Below are 20,702 nucleotides of genomic sequence, written 5' to 3'. Positions count from 1 at the left end.
CCTGACTTGCTAGCTAAATACATCAATTCTACCTGTTGAAAAAATACACACACACACACACACACAGAACTTGTTCTCGGCTTTTTGACTGAATTGTTTTCTGGGTAGCAAGGCTTGGTGCCTTAAACCCAGAGAAGAAAACCATGAAGGAAAGGCTTCAGGGGATGAAGGGAGGGGTGGAAATGCTGTCAATCTGCACACAGACTCCCTCCCTCAACAAGGAAACACCGTCATGTAATAATCAACCTGCTTCATTCTCCCTTAGGCTTGCTTCATAACTTTGCTGCACACAACTCACAGAAATGAATAAACGTTTTTAATAAAAAGAGTCAACAATACCCAAGCTGCAGGCTTGGAAACGGTCACGGGCACAATATTCTAACTGTCCTCTGGGAAGAAGTACATAAGAAGGCTCAAAGAAATCTTTTTCCTGTCTTGCATCTCCTACCAACTCTTAGAAACTCTGTCCGTGGAATAATCAAGTTTTTCTCCCTTATCCCAGGCAGTAATTTGTGAAGAGTAAAAGTCATGTGCAATGTATCGCCTTTTTGTCTTAGTTAGGATTTATCCATGAGGTTATATCTAATCAAGCTAAACCAAAAATAGTACTAAGTGAATTTCAGTGTAACTGATACCTCTCCCTGAAATCACAAATATGAAGGCAAGTCAAAAAATTCATGGGAAAATGGAATTAAAAGATAAACTTGTTTGAGTGCAAACATTTTCCAAATTCACACAGGTTTTTTCATGATACACATCTTTTATTAACTTTTTGAAGACTATATATTCAGCTCAATTATTCAATTCTATTTTTGGTGCTTAAAGTGTTAATAAAGAAATGAATGATATAGACCAAACTCACTAAGGGTGGAAGTGTTCAAAGTGGTATTTTGAGTTTCACAATGACTGGAGAGAATGTACCACTGGGATTCCATGGGTAAGATCAAATGTAATAAATATGTTGAAATGCAAAGTTCAGTCTGACACAATGAAGAACTTCACACCATAAATGTGGACAACTCTCTTTTATAAGTACTGGTGTCAACCATTCAATGACAAACATGAAAGAAAATTGCAAATTTCCCATTCTATCTTTGATCTTTCTTCCAGAATGAGTCACTGAAGCCACAGTCTAAGAGGTTTACCTCCAAAGTCACTGGAACAAACATCGTTTCTATGAGCAGATTTTTCCAAAAACAATATGAGGAATATGGCTAATAATAAACTGTGTACAGAAATAGTCATCAAAGTCACTCACACAAAAGAATGTTGCCTACGGTAGTACAGCGAACCTCAGCCCCCTCAACTGCTGAGGGAAGACAGAACTGTATATTTAGGAGTGTAACCCTAAAACAGGCAAAGGAATGAGATTTGTTCCATTTTATTGGAATTTTTTCTTGAAAGATAGATAGGACTTTTGATTATTTCATTAAATGGGAGTATTTTTATTTATGACCCGAGACTTAGCACACAATTTCAGAGTCATCTTACCACTAAATTGTTTCCACAGCCCTCCAAGGTGCTGAGATTGATGATGAAAATGACCACTGCTGGAAAGGTGTTGTTATTGATGAAGCCCCTGCAGTGGGAATCCCCATGCCTCCCATTCAGTGCCAGATCTGTTTCAGAATAACCGGAGAAAAGCACCGTGCAAAAATTAATCTTCATCGTGATGGCCTGCACCCCACAGTAGACACTGATGTCTCGTTCAGCTGAAATAAAAGCATAAGAAGCCAATATAAGTCACAATGGCATAGTAGAGAGAACATGAATAACTTTAATATGCCTTTAAATATTTACTCATCTCCTTAGAATATTTAACTCATTTCTAGATTTGAATACCCCATAATACAATGAGCAAATTTGTCAAGAAAAGTGGTCTCTGATGTAGTTATTCAGGGAGAGATATAAGAGTGTAGGGATTACAGTTCATCTTTGCTTCCTTGCACCTGGTGTTCAGCAGGTGTGAATTAAATGTCAGTCTAGTATTGTCAAATGATCAGAGAATTGAGGGGAAAAATTAGATTACTGTGGAAATTCAGAACTAGAGTAGCTGAATAATTCAGATCATCCGTCCAGTGTATGAAACTCAGTAACAATGTTGTGTTTTGCTAAGTACAGGAAAAGAAGCAGTTAAATCCACCCAAAATCAAATAGCCACTTTATAATCTGGAAACCCATTTTATACAAGATATTGTGACAAAATCCATCCAAAAAATTGTTTTATTTTGTATAGATTAAAACCACTTTGAGGATAAAGGGGATGAAAAATTGTGCGCTGATATTATTAACAAAAATGTACAGCTTTCTCAACCAAAAAAATTTGACAATGATTATTTGTGCCTCAGTAAAATAATGAATTAGGCACAGAAATGTAAAATACAATTTGCATGGCACTCCTTGATGCCATGAGTTCTCAGTAAGGAGATATGTCCAACGTCCGTTAAAGTGAACTCACACACACACTCAAAATTTTCATACTTCTAGTTAGTTCTTTTCCTAAGTGTAGAACAAACTCTGTGTAGAAATGCAGAGTTTGGCTGCTATGTCATTCTCCACTGTCAAAAGATTTTACTTTTATCTGATCTGGTGACTATTATGGGTTGAATTGTTTCCCCAAAAAATATATGTATGTTAAGTACTAACTGCCCATACCCAAGATGTTATTTGGAAACCCCTGCCTTGAGTATGAACTTTTGGCCTTCACAACTGTGACACAATAAATTTCAGTTGTTTTAAGTCATCCACGAGACAATAAGCTTCTGTTGTTTCAAGTCATCTTATTTGTGGTACTTCATCATGGCAACCATAGGAAACTAATACAGAAAACTTAGCACTTTTTAATAATCTATTTCAACAATTAGATATCTGAAATAAGCATCATATTTACAAAATGTGGAAAGATATAAACCAGACTGATTATACTATTTGGAGTGATGATTTTGATTTTTCAAAAGAGGATAACCAAACAAAATAAAATACATTCTGACAGATGATAGGATGTTAAGCAACATGAATATGTTATTCCAAAAATTTAGCATAGATTTAACTGCATAAACATCTCAATCCTATAATAACAGTAAAACTCTTCAACATTATATTTATTTTCTGCACTTTTTTTTGTTTGGAAAATGCATTATATTTTGTGGGCATGAATAAGTCAACATGGAAATTTCTATCTTTGGTAATCATTTGAAACTCTAAAATTTAGCCATAAAGAAAAATGAAGACTTTTACCATGGCTGAAAGGCAAATATTAAGCTAGATGGCATAAGAAATTCCAAGCAATATTTCCTTTGTAGGTGAAAAAATGAATTAATTATAAAGTATGCTTTGCCAACATAAAAGACAATGCTTATTGTTTAAAATTAGGAAATATCTTTGCAGCCTTCAACAACATTGACTATTTAAATGCAAACATACCCCTCAATTGTATCTGTCCCTAAAACAATATAGTTCATTTTCACAAATACTTTTGAGTACTTATGGGCTTCAAAGTACATCTTAAATCTATTGACTTTTCTCAACTTGTATGCTATTCCTCGACCCGTGTCATCAGTGTCTTCTCTTTGGTATATTGCATTAACTCCCTGATTCCTTTATTTCCACCTCTAAACCCCTTCAATTTAGTATAGCTTTAATACTTTCATCTGGTTAAGTAAACTGCTTGCTCTAATTGACAAAAGCTACTCATTTCACTTAAAACAAAAGTCTAAAACCATTCAGGTCCCCAAGACTCTCCATGATCCCCTACCTGCTACTTCTGCATTTTCATCTCCCTCTCTTCTATTATCCTTAATCCATATATTTTTTCTACCATTTCTTTGAGTGATTGCAGCCAAAATAATGTAAACTTCCTGGTGTGGAAATGTCTAGAATATGGGCTTCAGAAAAATTTGGGGGAGATGACAATGCTCTCTGTCTTGATTTCAGTGGGCATTATAGGAGTATATGCAGATGTTAACACTTGAAGTTGTACTCTTAAAATTAGCCCATCTTCTGGCATGTAAATTATTCCAAAATAGCACACTGTAAGCTTTTAAATCACGATACAAGTTTACACATATGGCCTTCATTTTTTTTTTGCCTCTATTTACAATAATCCTCCTACCTCCACGCTTTTCCTAAGTAGCCACAACCCATTCTCCAGGCCTCAGATTTCATTTTCTCTTCCTAAAGACTTCCCTGATCTGTGTCTCACATATGCTACTCTGCTGTATGACATCATATTGCATAATACGTATATATATTTGTGTATTTTTCTTCTCAAATAAAAGTCTGAGGAGGCAGTAAAGCTATTATATTCACCGGTGTACTCCAGTGACTATCTAATTAATTAATTACATAAATTGTTGGCCACAATAGACTGCACAGAAGATTCAAAAAGTACTGCCCTTGTCCTGAAATATAATATGTTAAAGGAGATAGACATGCTAACTTGGTCCACATTGGCAGATTGCATGGAGAGCTATGGGGTGGCATAGAAGGCCAACATCACTGAGACCAGCTGGTTGGGAATGGCCTGGAGAACGTGGTATTGAGCTTGGTTTTGATGTGTCAGTACAATTTGGCTAAATAAGGAGTAAAAAACTTATAACACAAAGGAGACCAGATGAATAATGAAAAATGCTCAGACTGGTTAGGAGTTGGTTCATTTTCATTAAAATTTAAAATGAAAAAAATGACAGGAAATGTGGCCAAATGGCAGGCACAGGAAAAAAATCACAGGAGATATCTATATAAAATGATCTCTTTAAAATAGCAAAATGTCTACCTGAATGTCAGATCAAATTCTCAACTATTAAAGAGCTTGCTAACAACTCTTTATGCCCAGTGAAATAGAGAACAAGTATCATTGCATTACTTGATATATCAGAAATACACAAAGTGGATACAAACTAAAAAATAATTTCACAAAAGAGGTTTTATTCTCCTTAACTTAAACCAGCTAAAGACTTCAGTTTCCTCACCTCCTCTTGGGGAGATTCATTCTTGCTTAGAATACTTTGAAAACGGTAGTGCGTACATGGAAAGCTCTTTTCTGTGCTCTGATTTATAGCGAAGACTTGTAACCCCTGCAATGGAACTGAATTTCCTAAAAGCTGATCCCACTTGAAGATATGATAACAAACAAAAGGCTTTATGTAGTGTAAGAAAAGCAATCTGTTCAAATCCATCCTAACCCAGTTTTCTAAAGACTTTTCACTGTCCTTCAGAGAAACACTGGTTATAGATACTAAAGACACCAATGCAGCACAACTTTGCCATTTCTGAGCCTTTGAGGGAGAAAAAAGATGAAGCTTCAAGTCCTCAAAGGGCAAAAATCTCTATTTTCTACCAAAATAACAGTTACACTCAATAATTAAATTTTTGAGTCTTTTACTGTTCATTCCTAGCCTGAATTACAACATACTTTTCAACAATACTTGAGTAGTAAACAACCAATGAACACAAGCAAACAAAAAAAAAGGATAAATATTTTTGAGAGATTTGACTTCGATGTTCTGCTTAAAGATACTCACTATGTGCAAATGGCACACCTGATTACACAGCTTATATTTCAAAAATTGCCATTTTTCTCCCTGATATTTTTTCTTTGAACTTTTATTTTAATAAATATAAATTTCCAAAGTACAACTTTTGAATTATAGAGGCTTTTCCCCCCATAACCTCCCTCCTACCCGCAACCATCTCATCTCCCACTCCCTTTCCCATTCCATTCTTCATCAGGATTCAGTTTCAATTATCTTTATATACAGAAGATCAATGTAGTACATAATAAGTAAAGATTTCAACATACTTGCACCCACACAGACACACAAAGTACAGAGTACTGTTTGAGTAGTAGTTTTACTGTTAATCCGCATAGTACAACACATTAAGGACAGAGATCCTACATGGGGAGCAGGTGCACAGTGACTCCCATTGTTGATTTAACAATTGACACTCTTATTATGGCGTCAGTAAGCACCCGAGGCTCTTGTCATGAGCTGCCAAGGCTATGGAAGCTTCTTGAGTTTGCTGACTTCGATCTTATTTAGACAAGGCCATAGTCAAAGTGGAAGTCCTCTCCTCTCTTCAGAGAAAGGTACCTCCTTCTTTGATGGCCCGTTCTTTCCGCTGGGATCTCACTCACAGAGATCTTTCATTTAGGTCATTTTTTTTTATTTTGCCACAGTGTCTTGGTTTTCCATGCCTGTGAAACTCCCATGGGCTTTTTAGCTAGATCCGAATGCCTTAAGGGCTGATTCTGAGGCCAGAGTGCTGTTTAGGGCATTTGCCATTCTATGAGTCTGCTGTGTATCCTGCTTCCCCTGTAGGATCATTCTCCCTGTTATTTTAACTAAGCCAATCTCTTCACAGAATTTTTTTAAAAGATTTATTTATTTATTTGAAAGTCAAAGTTACAGGCAGAGAGGGAGAGATCTTACATCTACTGGTTTACTCCCCAGATGACTGCAACAAAAGGCTGGGCCAGGCCAAAGCCAAGATCCAGGAGCTTCATCTGGGTCTCACATGTGGGTTGTAGCAGCACAAACTCTTGGATCATCTTCTGTGCTTTCTCCAGGCCATTATCAGGGAACTAGGTTGGAAGTAGAGTGCTGAGATATGAGCCAGAGCCTGCATGGGATGCCACCCTCACTAGAGATTACTTTACTGACTATGCTACAACATTGGCCACCACAGAATTTTTTAAGTCAATATACAATTGAATTGAGTAAAAATAAATTCTGTATCCCTCTCATCTATTATGTAGGTAATGGGATGGTCTGTCTCAGATTTTCTAAAATTATGCAGATTTTATATATCCTGTTACAGTGTCAGGTACTCTTATTACCATGTATTTAAAAAAGTATTCTGATTTGGAGTTCATCAAATATGGTTATTATACAAATGGAGTAAACAAGGGATGGGTATAATTCCACAGAAACATCACTCAACTTACATATCCTTAATAAAGTTTTATCCTACAATATTTAATTATACCTTGCCTTTAGGTAAATTTATGTGACACAAATAATTCACATATCTAATAAACATATCTTATTGAGTTCTTTTTCCCCAGTCAACTTGCTTAAATCTAACATCCAGATGAGGACCAAGTTCCCTAGCTTTGTTTGATAGACTGAATTATTTTTGTCTCCTCTCTGTTCTGTTACGTTAGAAGTCTACAATTCCTTTCACTAGCATCAGATTTGTTTTTAACATCTTCGGATAATTTTATAGACATGACACAGAACAATGCAATTATTCAAATAATTTGCATACATGTATAATACAAAGATGGCAACACGTTGAAATTTTGCTGTAGGGTGATACTCAGCATTGCAATGCACTTGCTCAAAATATTCTTTTACCACTGAGCTGAAAAAGTAAAAATCGATACGAAAAGAAATTCTGGAGGTTAGTGTATAATATAAGCAAAAGTTGCAAAGAACAAGACCAAAATATACAAAATCAGTGCTTCAGTTTTTTATTAGCCTACAGGCTATTGGTCGTATTTATTTTCAAACTCTAAAGTATGCACTGCTTCATATAACAAAGGATTCCAGCAGAGCATTTGTTGTATGCATATGTTGTGTCAGTCTCTGTAATGGACTCCATATGGGTGGCAGGTACCCAAGTACTTGAGCCATCATTTCCTGCCTCCCAGGATGCCCAATAGAAGGAAATTGGATTAAATGTGAAGGAACTTGGACTAGAAACAGGCATTGAGATATGAGATACTGCCATCCCAGGAAGCATCTTAACCATGGCTCCAAACACCCCCCAGACTAACACTTCTTAGACTCTTGTGCAAATGAATCATCAGAGCATTTTGTTACAACATAGGTTCTGATGCACTAGTTTCTGAACTTCATGAACACTCCCAGGTAATGGTGTAAGCCTCTCAGTCCATTGAGCTGCTAAGTCACAACTTTGTTGGATGGATCATTCCTGGTAGGGTTAAGCATGTCCAACAAATATATACTAAAATGATTTATGTGCTTACAAGCAGGACAGGTCTGGATTTAAAGAAAGAAAGATGGGAAATGGACAAGAAGCATGAAGAAAATGGGAAGAGTCTGGCTCCTGTCCTTGTTGGGGAAATCAATTCGCTTGGGATCTTGATTTAAAAAAAAATAGAGCTAATGGAAGACTCTGGGAGAGAGGTACATCTATTGTACTTCTGAAACAACAATGTGAAACAAAATTGGGAAGAGAGTCAGTCTTCTCCAACCCCCATCTCTAATCCACTCCACAAACAATAACAGTATAGTAGAGAGCAGGACTGCCACCCCAAAAGGCAGCTTTACCAAGTAGAGTAGTGTTTCTAATCTTCCAGCAAATGTGGTGCCTGCACCATGGGGTCACAAAGTTCAGGGGAAAAGTGACGGAACAAGAACATAAGCCTCAGTCATTTTAGGTTCTTATTACCCCTGCCTTCTTCCAAGATCCTAATTCAGTCTCATTACCATATTTTTCTCCACACCCCCAACCCATTTGCACCTCATCCCCATCCCCACCTCCACATCCTTCCTTGGGTTTGGAAGTTGCTTGGCCAAACTTGAAGAACCTTATGAAGGAATTCACCTCCACCTGCTGCCCTGCCCCTCTCCAGACCCCTGGCCCACCTAAGATGAAAATACTCAGCCCTGGAGTCTGGGCCCTCCATCACATGTTCAATCTTTGTGCATGCTGGCAGTTGAATGACCTCTGCAAGTTTATTTGCTTTGAATAAATTTGGTCCGGCTGGGAGTTCGTATCCTGTCTCCTCTTTGTTCTGTGCCACTTTTCCTTACAAAAAGAAGCTTAGTAGATTTTCCCTGAGCATGTGAGATACCACTGGAAGAACTCTGAAACAGTGCAGAAGCAGGCTCCACAATGAGCAAGTGGAGGTACCATGCAGTTCATATATAGGAATTCTGGTAATTATGATGGTGTGTGCATCCATGGGCTGGTACTGTACATAAGAACAGTATAGAACTAAACCTGATAATAGAAACAAAAATGTCTTCAATACGGGGGGAGGAGACTTTTTAAAGCTGAAGAAAGCTATATAGTACCATAGAAAATTTCACTTGGAAATGATTTACTTCCTGACCTCTAATAAATATAATAATATAGATCATTTTAGTAGATTATAAAAGTAACTTACATATCATGTATCATTTCTGCTTCCATCTATAGAATCAGAGTGGTGATAGCTTGTGTGACACAAACTGCTTAGACAATAGATGTTAAATATGTTGCTTTCACTCATCCTTTATAAGTTCCATCTCCTCTTACCAAATTCTGATACAAGACTGAGGTTTTGGTGCTAAATGAGCAAGAAATCCTGAAGGGGTATTGATAGTTCATCTACACAAAATACCAACAGCTGACGAGAAATTTAAGTCAATGAGGAATTCTGGTTTTCTTTCTATATTGAACAGGTTTCTTGCCACCTCAGTTTTTCATCACAACATCTGTTTCTCGTTAGCAAATGCAAGCTGTTGTTTCCAATATTGTAAGAAATTCATGTACAGTCTGAGGCAAACTTTGCCAGCTTACAATCACACTTGCAGCTCCACATTCTTTGGAAGAAGTATTCGTTCATCTCTTTCAGGCAGAAAAGAAACCATATGAGCGCACACAAACAGAGGAAATCTAAAATTCACACAATAAAGAACTTTGTTTTAAAAACAAAGCAGGACATGGACCCTGAATTATTCGGTCCTGAATTTAGTGATTAATTGCTGTCTTCTCCACTGTGCCTTATCACTGTAGATTAATCAGATCATGATCAGTAATCCTGCCTAGGTCAGTTCTGCCTCATCTGGTCTAATAATTGAAGTCACAGGTGTGCAAAGGAAAGCAGGCATTCTCTTGACAACTTGGAAACCAAGGTAGGAGAATTGGCCTTTCTTATCTACACAGAAGGCCAGAACATACTCCCTGGGGGTAATTGTTCCATTATTGGCTTGTACTTTGTCTTTGGGCATGGAATAATGCAATGGTAAAACAAAGTCTAAACAACATTAGACAGTTCATTTCACTTGATTTACAAAATTTCAATCAATTTAAGTTATCCATGAATTCTATTAATTATATTTTTGATTTTCAATCTGATTTCCTATGGAACAGCCATGGTCATGGAAATATTAATAATTATTACCAGAAAAAAATATTTTCTTAGCTAAGCAGGCCCGGAAAAGGCTAAACAAATTCTCCTGACACTTGACATTTCAGACTTGTTAACACAGTAGTCCATTTTGATCTCTACCTATATAAGGCTTTAAAAAAAAAAAGATTCATTTTTCTGAGATGCAGAGTTAGAGACAAAGAGAGGGGTCTTCAAACCACTGGTTCACTTCCCAAAAGGCCACAATAGCTGGAGCTGGGTCGATCCAAAGCCAGGAGCCAGGAGATTCTCCCAAATGTCTCACATGCGTTCAGGGGCCCTAACCACTTGAGCCATCTTCCACTGCTTTCCCAGGCCATTATCAGAGAGCCAGTTTGGAAGAGGCGTAGCCAAGACTCGAACCAGAGCCCATATGGAATGCTGGTGCCACAGGCAGAGGCTTACCCTTTTGAGCTCCAGCACTGCCCCCCCATACTGTTTTTTAAATTTAATATTCAAAATTCAATTTTTGATCTCAATATCTGATTAAAAGATTCCTGGTTTTATATCCTTGTCATTAGCTAACTTTGCAGTATTAGAAAAATTCTAATCTTAAAATTACACTACTGTAAAGTGGGGACTGAAAATGATTTTTTAGGTTTTTTTTGTAAGGAATAAGAGAGAATTCTGTATTGTACCTAGCACTCAACACATGGAGCCTATTGTTTTATTCCCCATTAGTGCTATTTTAAATAAAATGTCAAGAAAAACCATGAAGTACACGCAGTTTTCCATAACTGGTTTGTTAACCATTAGACAGTGGAAGGCCATGAATTAGTTTCTAGTGAGGTAAATCTACTTCTGTCCTGAGTTGTGCCTTTACCATCAAAGATTTCTTTTTTTTCATTTATTAAACTTTTATTTAATGAATATAAATTTCCAAAGTACAGCTTATGGATTACAATGGCTTCCCCCCTCCCATAACTTCCCTCCCACCCGCAACCCTCCCCTTTCCCGCTCCCTCTCCCCTTCCATTCACATAAAGATTCATTTTCAATTCTCTTTGTATACAGAAGATCAGTTTAGTACATATTAGGTAAAGATTTCAACAGTTTGCCCATATAGCAACATAAAGTGAAAAAACTACCATTGGAGTACTAATTATAGCATTAAATAACAATGTACAGCACATTAAAGACAGAGATCCTACATAATTTTTTTTAATTAATTAATTTTCTATGCCATTTCCAATTTAACACCAGGGTTTTTTTTTTTTTCATTTCCAATTATATTTATATACAGAAGATCAATTCAGTATATAATTAGTAAAGACCTCATCAGTTTGTACCCACACAGAAACGCAAAGTATAAAAATACTGTTTCAGTACTAGTTATAGCATCACTTCGCTTTAGACGACACATTAGGGACAGATCCCACATGGGGTGTAAGTACACAGTGACTCCTGTTGCTGACTTAACAATTTGACACTCCTGTTCATGGCGTCAGTAATCTCCCTAGGCTCTAGTCATGAGTTGCCAGGGCTATGGAAGCCTTTAGAGTTCGCTGACTTTGATCTTATTCCAACAAGGTCATAATCAAAGTGGAAGTTCTCCCCTCCCTTCGGAGAAAGGTACCTCCGTCTTTGATGGCCCTGTCCTTTCCACTGGGATCTCACTCACAGAGATCATTCATTTAGGTCTTTTTTTTTTTTTTCCATGATATCTTGGCTTTCCATGCCTACAATACTCTCATGGGCTCTTCAGCCAGATCCGAATGCCTTGAGGGCTGATTCTGAGGCCAGAGTGTTGTTTAGGACATCTGCCATTCTATGAGTCTGCTGTGTATCCCGCTTCCCATGTTGGATCCTTCTCTCCCTTTTTGATTCTATCAGTTAGTATTAGCAGACACTAGTCTTGTTTATGTGATCCCTTTGACTCTTAGACCTATCAGTGTGATCAATTGTGAACTGAAACTGAGCACTTGGACTAGTGAGATGGCATTGGTACATGCCACCTTGATGGGATTGTGTTGGAATCCCCAGGCACATTTCTAACTCCACCATTTGCGGCAAGTCCGATTGAGCATGTCCCAAATTGTACATCTCCTCCCTCTCTTTTTCCACTCTTAAATTTAACAGGGATCACTTTTCAGTTAAATTTAAACACCTAAGAATAATTGTGTGTTAATTCCAGAGTTCAACCACTAGTACTAGAACAACAACAACAAATACGAAAAAGGATAAAGCAACAGCCTTTATATACACAGGCAATGCCACAGCTGAGGAAGAACTTCTAAAATCAATCCCATTCACAATAGCTACAAAAACAATCAAATACCTTGGAATAAACTTAACCAAAGACGTTGAAGATCTCTACGATGAAAACTACAAAACCTTAAAGAAAGAAATAGAAGAGGATACCAAAAAATGGAGAAATCTTCCATGCTCATGGATTGGAAGAATCAATATCATCAAAATGTCTATTCTCCCAAAAGCAATTTATACATTCAATGCAATACTAATCAAGATACCAAAGACATTCTTCTCAGATCTGGAAAAAATGATGCTGAAATTCATATGGAGACACAAAAGACCTCGAATAGCCAAAGCAATCCTGTACAACAAAAACAAAGCCGGAGGCATTACAATACCTGATTTCAGGACATACTACAGGGCAGTTGTTATCAAAACAGCATGGTACTGGTACAGAAACAGATAGATAGGCCAATGGAACAGAATAGAAACACCAGAAATCAATCCAAACATCTACAGCCAACTTATATTTGACCAAAGATCCAAATCTAATCCCTGGAATAAGGACAGTCTATTCAATAAATGGTGCTGGGAAAACTGGATTTCCACATGCAGAATCATGAAGCAAGACCCATACCTATCACCTTACACAAAAATTCACTCAACATGGATTAAAGAGTTAAATCTACAACCCGAAACCATCAAATTATTAGAGAGCATTGGAGAAACCCTGCAAGATATAGGCACAGGCAAAGACTTCTTGGAAAATACTCCAGCAGCACAGGCAGTCAAAACCAAAATTAACATTTGGGATTGCATCAAATTGAGAAGTTTCTGTACTTCAAAAGAAACAGTCAGGAAAGTGAAGAGGCAACCAACAGAATGGGAAAAAATATTCGCAAACTATACTACAGATAAAGGATTGATAACCAGAATCTACAAAGAAATCAAGAAAATCCACAACAACAAAACAAACAACCCACTTAAGAGATGGGCCAAGGACCTCAATAGACATTTTTCAAAAGAGGAAATCCAAATGGCCAACAGACACATGAAAAAATGTTCAAGATCACTAGCAATCAGAGAAATGCAAATCAAAACCACAGTGAGGTTCCATCTCACCCCGGTCAGAATGGCTCACATTCAGAAATCTACCAACAATAGATGCTGGAGAGGATGTGGGGAAAAAGGGACACTAACCCACTGTTGGTGGGAATGCAAACTGGTTAAGCCACTATGGAAGTCAGTCTGGAGATTCCTCAGAAACCTGAACATAACCCTATCATACAACCCAGCCATCCCACTCCTTGGAATTTACCCAAAGGAAATTAATTTGGCTAATAAAAAAGCCATCTGCACATTAATGTTTATTGCAGCTCAATTCACAATAGCTAAGACCTGGAACCAACCCAAATGTCCATCAACAGTAGACTGGATAAAGAAATTATGGGACATGTACTCCATAGAATACTATACAGCAGTAAGAAACAACGAAACCCGATCGTTTGCAACAAGATGGAGCAATCTGGAAAACATCATGCTGAGTGAATTAAGCCAGTCCCAAAGAGAAAAATATCATTTGTTTTCCCTGATCGGTGACAACTGAGCGCCAAAGGGGAAACCTGTTAAGTGAAATGGACACTATAAGAAACAATGAACTGATCAGCTCTTGTCCTGACTTTAGATGTACAATGTAATACTTTATCCTTTTTAGATTTCTCTTTTTTAAAGAGATATTTTTATTTATTTGAAAATCAGAGTTACAGAGAGAAAGGGAGAGATAGAGGGAGAGAGATATCTTCCATCTGCTGGTTGACTTCCCAAATAGCTGCAACAGCCAGGGCTGAGCCAGGTGGAAGACAGGAGCCAGGATCTTCTTTGTCTCCTACGTGGGTACAGGGGTCCAAATACTTGGACCATTTTCCACTGCTTTTCCCAGGCACATTAGCTACTAGCTGGATCAGAAGTGAAGCAGCCAGGATTCGAATCAGTGCCCATATGGGATGCCAGCATTGCAGGTAGGGGCTTTATCTCTTATGCCACAATGCCAGCCCCTCAAGATTTCTTTAGAGGCTAGAAAGTTTAACCCACATACCTTTCCCTTCCAAAAATGGACACTAGTACCAGAAGGTATCCATCAAAGAAGCCAGGTGCATTTCTTTGTATTATTTTACTCAAACCAACTAGTTCCTTAGTATCTAAAAGTATATTCTGCTTTGAATTCTATTCTGGGGAGAACAGAATTATAATTCTAGTGGTATACAAATCTACTCCTTGCTATGAGCAAGGACAGACAAGAGTTAACTAATTTTGAAATCAAATAGTATCCCTTTAACTTCAAATGAATTAGACCATGGTGTTCTGTTGGTCCAAGGAAAAAAATTCCATGGAAATTAAAAAAAAATAGTTCTAATGTCATGAAACAGCTAAGGTCAGAGTGGGTGACATGATTACTTTAGTCATTATTAACATTGCTTTGCATTTAGAAAGCTCTTCGCCTTTGCCAGACTCATTCTCATTCTGTCTCATTGCTTAGGATCTGAGCAGTTTGTGGAACTCCTGCAGACATCAAGGGTGATTCTAATGTGGAAGAGAAGGGGAAAGTCAAGAGGGCAGTCACAATTAACCTTTAGGATTTCTTTGTTCCCTCTGGTCTTCCTTATGCAAGCAATTTGCAAAAATGCGTACTAAATAATATCTATACAAACTTAAACCCCTCTTTGGACATTTACTCTTTTCAGATTTTAGAGTTTAGAATTTCTTTTTAATTATAACTTTTAAATTAAAACAATGGGGGCAGCATTGTGATGTAGCAGGTTAAACCACCAGCTGCAAAACCAGTATCTCATATGGGTACCAGTTTAAGTGCTGGATGTTCCATTTCAGAACCAGCTCTCTGCCCATATACCTGGGAAAGCAGCAGAAGATGGCTCAAATACTTGAACTCTGCCACCCATGTGGAAGAACCATATGAAGGTCCTGGCTCCTGGCTTTGACCTGACCCAGCACTTGTCCTTGTAGCCATCTGGGGAGTGAACCAGCAGATGGAAGATTGATCTCTCTCTCTCTCACTCCCCTCCAACTTTCTATATTTCTGCCTTTCAAATAAATAAATATTTTTTAAAATTAATGAAATAAAAATATAGAAAAATTAAATTACAGAAAAAGGAGTGTGTGTATGCATGTACATCCAAAAAGTCTGGATATTTTGTGCCTAACCAAGGCAATGCTGAAAGTGCTAGCTTGTATAATAAAAAATGCAAATTTGAGAAGCTTATTTCTCCCTACTGAAAATAGCAGAAGTTATTTCTCCTCCCTTTCTTTTCTTAGAGCATTTACAGCTGAGAACATGAAATGGTAAGTACTTTCTCCTCTCCTTGAAATACATATAAATCCTTTTGAAAACTAGGTAGAACCTTTGTCAGCTTTATGACCTAGGAATGTCTTTCTAGATGACTTGAGAGCCATCTCTGAAATGTGAACATCAAGGGAGACAGTGCGGTGCCCCTATCTACCAGTTTCTATTGGGAAGATAAGAACCTGATTTGATGTGATTCTTCCTTCAAGTTGCAAAACCACATCCTGTCGTAAAGATATGAGGAGTTAATTTTTCCTCTGAATAAAGCCAATGCACTAACAACAATGATGACTCCAATTGCCAGGTAACGTTAGGATGTGGGACAAACCACATATATAATGGTTTTACCTGCCTGGCTATATTAAAAAGGAGAGCGTTTAGGGTGGGTGTCGTGGTGCAGAGAGTTGTGCTACTAATTGCAATGCCACCATCATATATCGGAGTGCAGATTCAAGTCCCAGTTTTTCCACTTTGATCCAGCTTCCTGCTAATGCACCTGAGAAAGCAGCAGAAGATGACCCAAGTTCTTGGGCTCCTGCCGCCCATGTGGGAGACCAGAACCTGGCTTCTGTTTTCATGCTGGCCCAGTCCTGGCTCCTGCAGCCGTTTGGAAAGTGAACCAGTACATGGTGGATTCCCCTTTTCTTCTCCCACCCCTGACCATCACTCTGCCTTTCAAATACAAAAAGAAATCTTTAAAAAAAAAGATAGATTTCTTTCTGACTTTGAATCCTCATAATGGCCTCTAATGTGCATTTCTTTCTGGTGTTAATGCATGTTCAGTATTAGAAGTGTTTTGTTTCTCTGCTACTTTGGTGGAGACAAATTATGTCTTGGGAGAAGATATTGTTTTTAATTACATTTCCCTAAACACATGATTGTGCTTTTAGTTGGAATAATGGACTCAAGAAAATAATGGAATACAAGACCCATTGTTCTCATGCATAAGAGTACATTACACTCATTACAGAGTTTGAGATACAGATTCCCAACACCATACCCAGAGATTCTAACACTACATATTTGGGGTAAAGTGTTACAGTCCACATTTTTTCAACAACTATAAGTGGTTTTGATGCAGGTAGTCAGAATATACCATAAAAATGGATTTTAACATAATCTTTTAAAAGTTTACTATATGATAAATACTTCATTTTGCTTTTCTAGGTACTTCCTGGCTCATTAACATGTTTTAACTTTACGAGTATTTATAACTAGAGCATCAGCCATTTCCTCTGCTACGCAGCCTTCTTACATCTTGGTCTTCATGTCCACTCAGAATAGGGTCATGGCTTGGCTACCCTTTGCAGAACCCCAGCCAGACCTCTGGCGCCTCCCTTTCCTGAGGGCCACTCCTTCCCTGTTCACAGTAAGCATTTCATCTCTCTTCTTCTCTGCCTCTTTATCTCTCCTCTCCCAAACCAAAGAAATAGCTATTCCTTCCCCAAGGTTTATTCCTCTGCACATACCATTGATCACTTCTAAATCTTCTTTCCTCATTACATCAATTCCTAGAATTACTAATTACTGGTATTTTGATCTCTGAATACTTTTGCTTTATTCATGTGTACTCAGCCTTCTTTAGTCCAAAACAAAAACAAAAACAAAAACTCTTTTCTCATTTCAGTTTCTGGCTCAGGATATTCTTCTCTTTCCTGCACCACTAAAGATAAATAAATATCAGTTCATTGATAAATCTATCATTTTCCTTTCCCCTATTCATTCAACTCTCATCGCTATCTTCAAGCTCAGCCTCTCTCCCCAGACTCAGGTACCTGTCTCCAACTTTTGGATGGAAACCTCTCCTACATGTTCTAAAACTACCTTGAATCCATTATTTCTTTATTATTATTATTATTGAACTTTTATTTAATGAATATAAATTTCCAAAGTACAGCTTATGGGTTACAATGGCTTCCCCCTCCCAAAACTTCCCTCCCACCCACAACCCTCCCCTTTCCCGCTCCCTCTCCCCTTCCAATCACATCATGATTCATTTCCAATTCTCTTTATATACAGAAGATCAGTTTAGTATATATTAGGAAACGATTTCAACAGTTTGCCCCCATATAGCAACACAAAGTGAAAAAAAAAAAATACTGTTGGAGTACTAGTTATAGCATTAAATAAGAGCGTACAGCACATGTTTCAGATTCTTATTGAATCCATTATTTCTAAACCCAAGCTATCTTTCTGGAATGTACAAGTATCCTATGTTTTGGCTAACAGTTAACAATATCAACATCTAGTTGTCCAAGATCAAAATATGCTTTAGTCTCCTCTTTCTTTCATCTCTCAAAGCTAATAAGTTCTCAAGTTCTGTTGAGTTTGCCACAAAAATCTTTCCTAATAATTGCCTCTTTGTGCTGTTCACATTGTCACTGCCTTCATATTTTTCTCTGCCTCCAGTTTTTTCCAACTTGATTCTATCTTTCACACTTTTTCTAAAGTCTGCTTTCTATAATGAAATGTGACCACATCAAGAATTTAACAAAGTATGTCTCAAAACATTCAATGGCTCTTCAGTACCTTCAAAATAAACACAAAATGCTTTCAGTACATGATATAGCACGTAAAGCATTCTTGCCAAAATAACTGAATCTTAGTTTGGCCAAATCCAGAGTGTTGGAATTCTACAAGACAAATGGAAACATTATGCTGAATTAAGCCAGTCCCAGAGGGAAAAATATCATATGTTCTCCCTGATCACCAACAACTAACTGAGCACCAAAGGTGAAACCTGTTGAAGTGAAATGGACACTACAAGAAATAGTGACTTGATCAGTTCTTGTCCTGACTATTGATGTACAATGTAATACTTTCTCCATTTTGGTATTTTTTCTTTGTTTTGTTCTAGTACTATGGTTGAACTCTGTAATTAACACACAATTATTCTTAGGTGTTTTCTTTCTCTCTCTTTTTTTTTTTTTTTTGACAGGCAGAGTGGACAGTGAGAGAGAGAGACAGAGAGAAAGGTCTTCCTTTGCCGTTGGTTTACCCTCCAATGGCCGCCGCGGCTGGCGCGCTGCGGCCAGCGCACCGCGCTGATCCGAAGGCAGGAGCCAGGTGCTTCTCCTGGTCTCCCATGGGGTGCAGGGCCCAAGCACTTGGGCCATCCTCCTCCGCACTTCTGGGCCAGAGCAGAGAGCTGGCCTGGAAGAGGGGCAACCGGGACAGAATCCGGCGCCCTGACCAGGACTAGAACCCGGTGTGCCAGCGCCGCTAGGTGGAGGATTAGTCTGTTGAGCCACGGCTCCAGCCTTAGGTGTTTAAAGTTAACTGAAAAGTGATCTCTGTTAAATATAAGAGTGGGAATAAGAGAGGGAGGAGATGTACAATTTGGGACATGCTCAATAGGACTTGCCCCAAACGATAGAGTTAGAAACGTGCCAGGGGATTCCAATTCAATCCCATCAAGGTGGCATGTACCATTGCCATCTCACTAGTCCAAGTGATCAGTTTCCGTTCAGTTCACAATTGATCATAATGATAGGTAAGAGTCAAAGAGATCACATAAAAAAGACTAGTGTCTGCTAATACTATCTGATAGAATTAAGGAGAGAATGATCCAACATGGGAAATGGGATACACAGCAGACTCATAGAATGGCAGATGTCCTAAACAGCACTCTGGCCTCAGAATCAGCCTTTTAGGCATTCGGATATGGCTGAAAAGCCCATGAGAGTATTTTAGGCATGGAAAGCCAAGACACTCTGGAAAAAAAAAAAAAAAAAAAGAAAGAAAGATCTCTGCGAGTGAGATCCCAGTAGAAAGAACAGGCCATCAAAGAAAGAGGTACCTTTCTGAAGGGAGGAGAGAACTTCCACTTTGACTATGACCTCGTTTAAATAAGATCAGAGTCGGCAAACTCAAAAAGCTTCCATAGCCCTGGCAACTCATGACAAGAGCCTAGGGAGCTGCTGCCATAAACAAGAGTGTCAAATTGTTAAGTCAACAACAGGAGTCACTGTACACTTATTCCTCATGTAGGAACTCTGTCCTTAATGTGTTGTTCAATGTGAATTAATGCTATAACTAGTACTCAAACAGTATTTTACACTTTTTGTTTTGGTGTGGGTGCAAACTGCTGAAATCTTAATTTATACTAAGCTGATCTTCTATATATAAAGATAATTGAAAATGAATCTTGATGTGAATGGAATGGGAGAGGGAGTGGGAGATGGGAGGGTTGCGGGTGGGAGAGAAGTTATGGGGAAGGGAAAGCCATTGTAATCCATAAATTGTACTTTGGAAATTTATATTTATTAAATAAAAGTTTTTTTAAAAAGTCTAAATTAACTTATGAGGGGAAAAAGCTCTCAGGCAAATTTTGAATGAAATTAGCCTCTCCCAATTTTACCACCCACTGGCCAATATCATTCACATCTGTTATCAGCCATTATAATAATATTAACTATGATGAACACTTTGTATGTTAATACAGGCATAAATTACAGCTCCAGAAAAATATCTCTTTGTCATTTCCCATTTGTTAATATCCACTTAATGTAAAGGGATGGCCCTTTGTTTTCCATAAATATTTAAATGATTGACTACTTAAACATAATCACTCCTTTCAGAAGTAATTAAAGAATAGATTGGGTTCAGACTTACCAGGAAATCTACTGTGGAGGTTGGCATCACAGTTATAGCCATTGAACTGAGCAGATCCAGGAAGCACTCTAATTGTTAGAAGCAGCGGCAACCATATTCGTTCCATTGCAAAACCTAGACAAGAGTTACATGTGGTGTGAATATCACAGCCTTAACTCTGTCTTACTAGAGAGCCTAAGGTTGATCTCAATTCACCATTGGGTAAACAGTTCACATCCATGCATTCAAAGCTCACAAAAGGCCAAAGATTATCAGAAATACCTATCAGCAAAGAAGACAGAGATTTTGATAATCATATTACAGTATTATTTTCAATGTCTGACTTCAGTTTGCTTACAGTGAACAATATCACACTATTGTAGAAGAGCTAGAATATAAATCATAAACTTTGAAA

General features: G+C 37.8%; 1 protein-coding gene across 1 annotated transcript in view; it reads right to left on the bottom strand.

Moving 5' to 3' along the window:
* Window positions 1-20,414, bottom strand: part of ZPLD1 (zona pellucida like domain containing 1) — a 49,557-nt gene extending 29,143 nt beyond the window's left edge. Inside the window, exons 1-2 of the mRNA XM_062176400.1 lie at window positions 20,309-20,414; window positions 1,492-1,712 (exon numbers count right to left, since the gene is read on the bottom strand). Coding sequence (XP_062032384.1) covers window positions 1,492-1,712; window positions 20,309-20,414 — 327 coding nt within the window. The remainder of the gene's footprint in view (window positions 1-1,491; window positions 1,713-20,308) is intronic.
* Window positions 20,415-20,702: the final 288 nt, after the last annotated feature.

The sequence above is a fragment of the Lepus europaeus genome, chromosome 2 (assembly GCF_033115175.1).
Source record: "Lepus europaeus isolate LE1 chromosome 2, mLepTim1.pri, whole genome shotgun sequence".
NCBI lineage: Eukaryota > Metazoa > Chordata > Mammalia > Lagomorpha > Leporidae > Lepus > Lepus europaeus.
The sequence above is the reverse complement of the archived record's forward strand: the minus strand, read 5'-3'. Positions and strand labels throughout refer to the sequence as shown.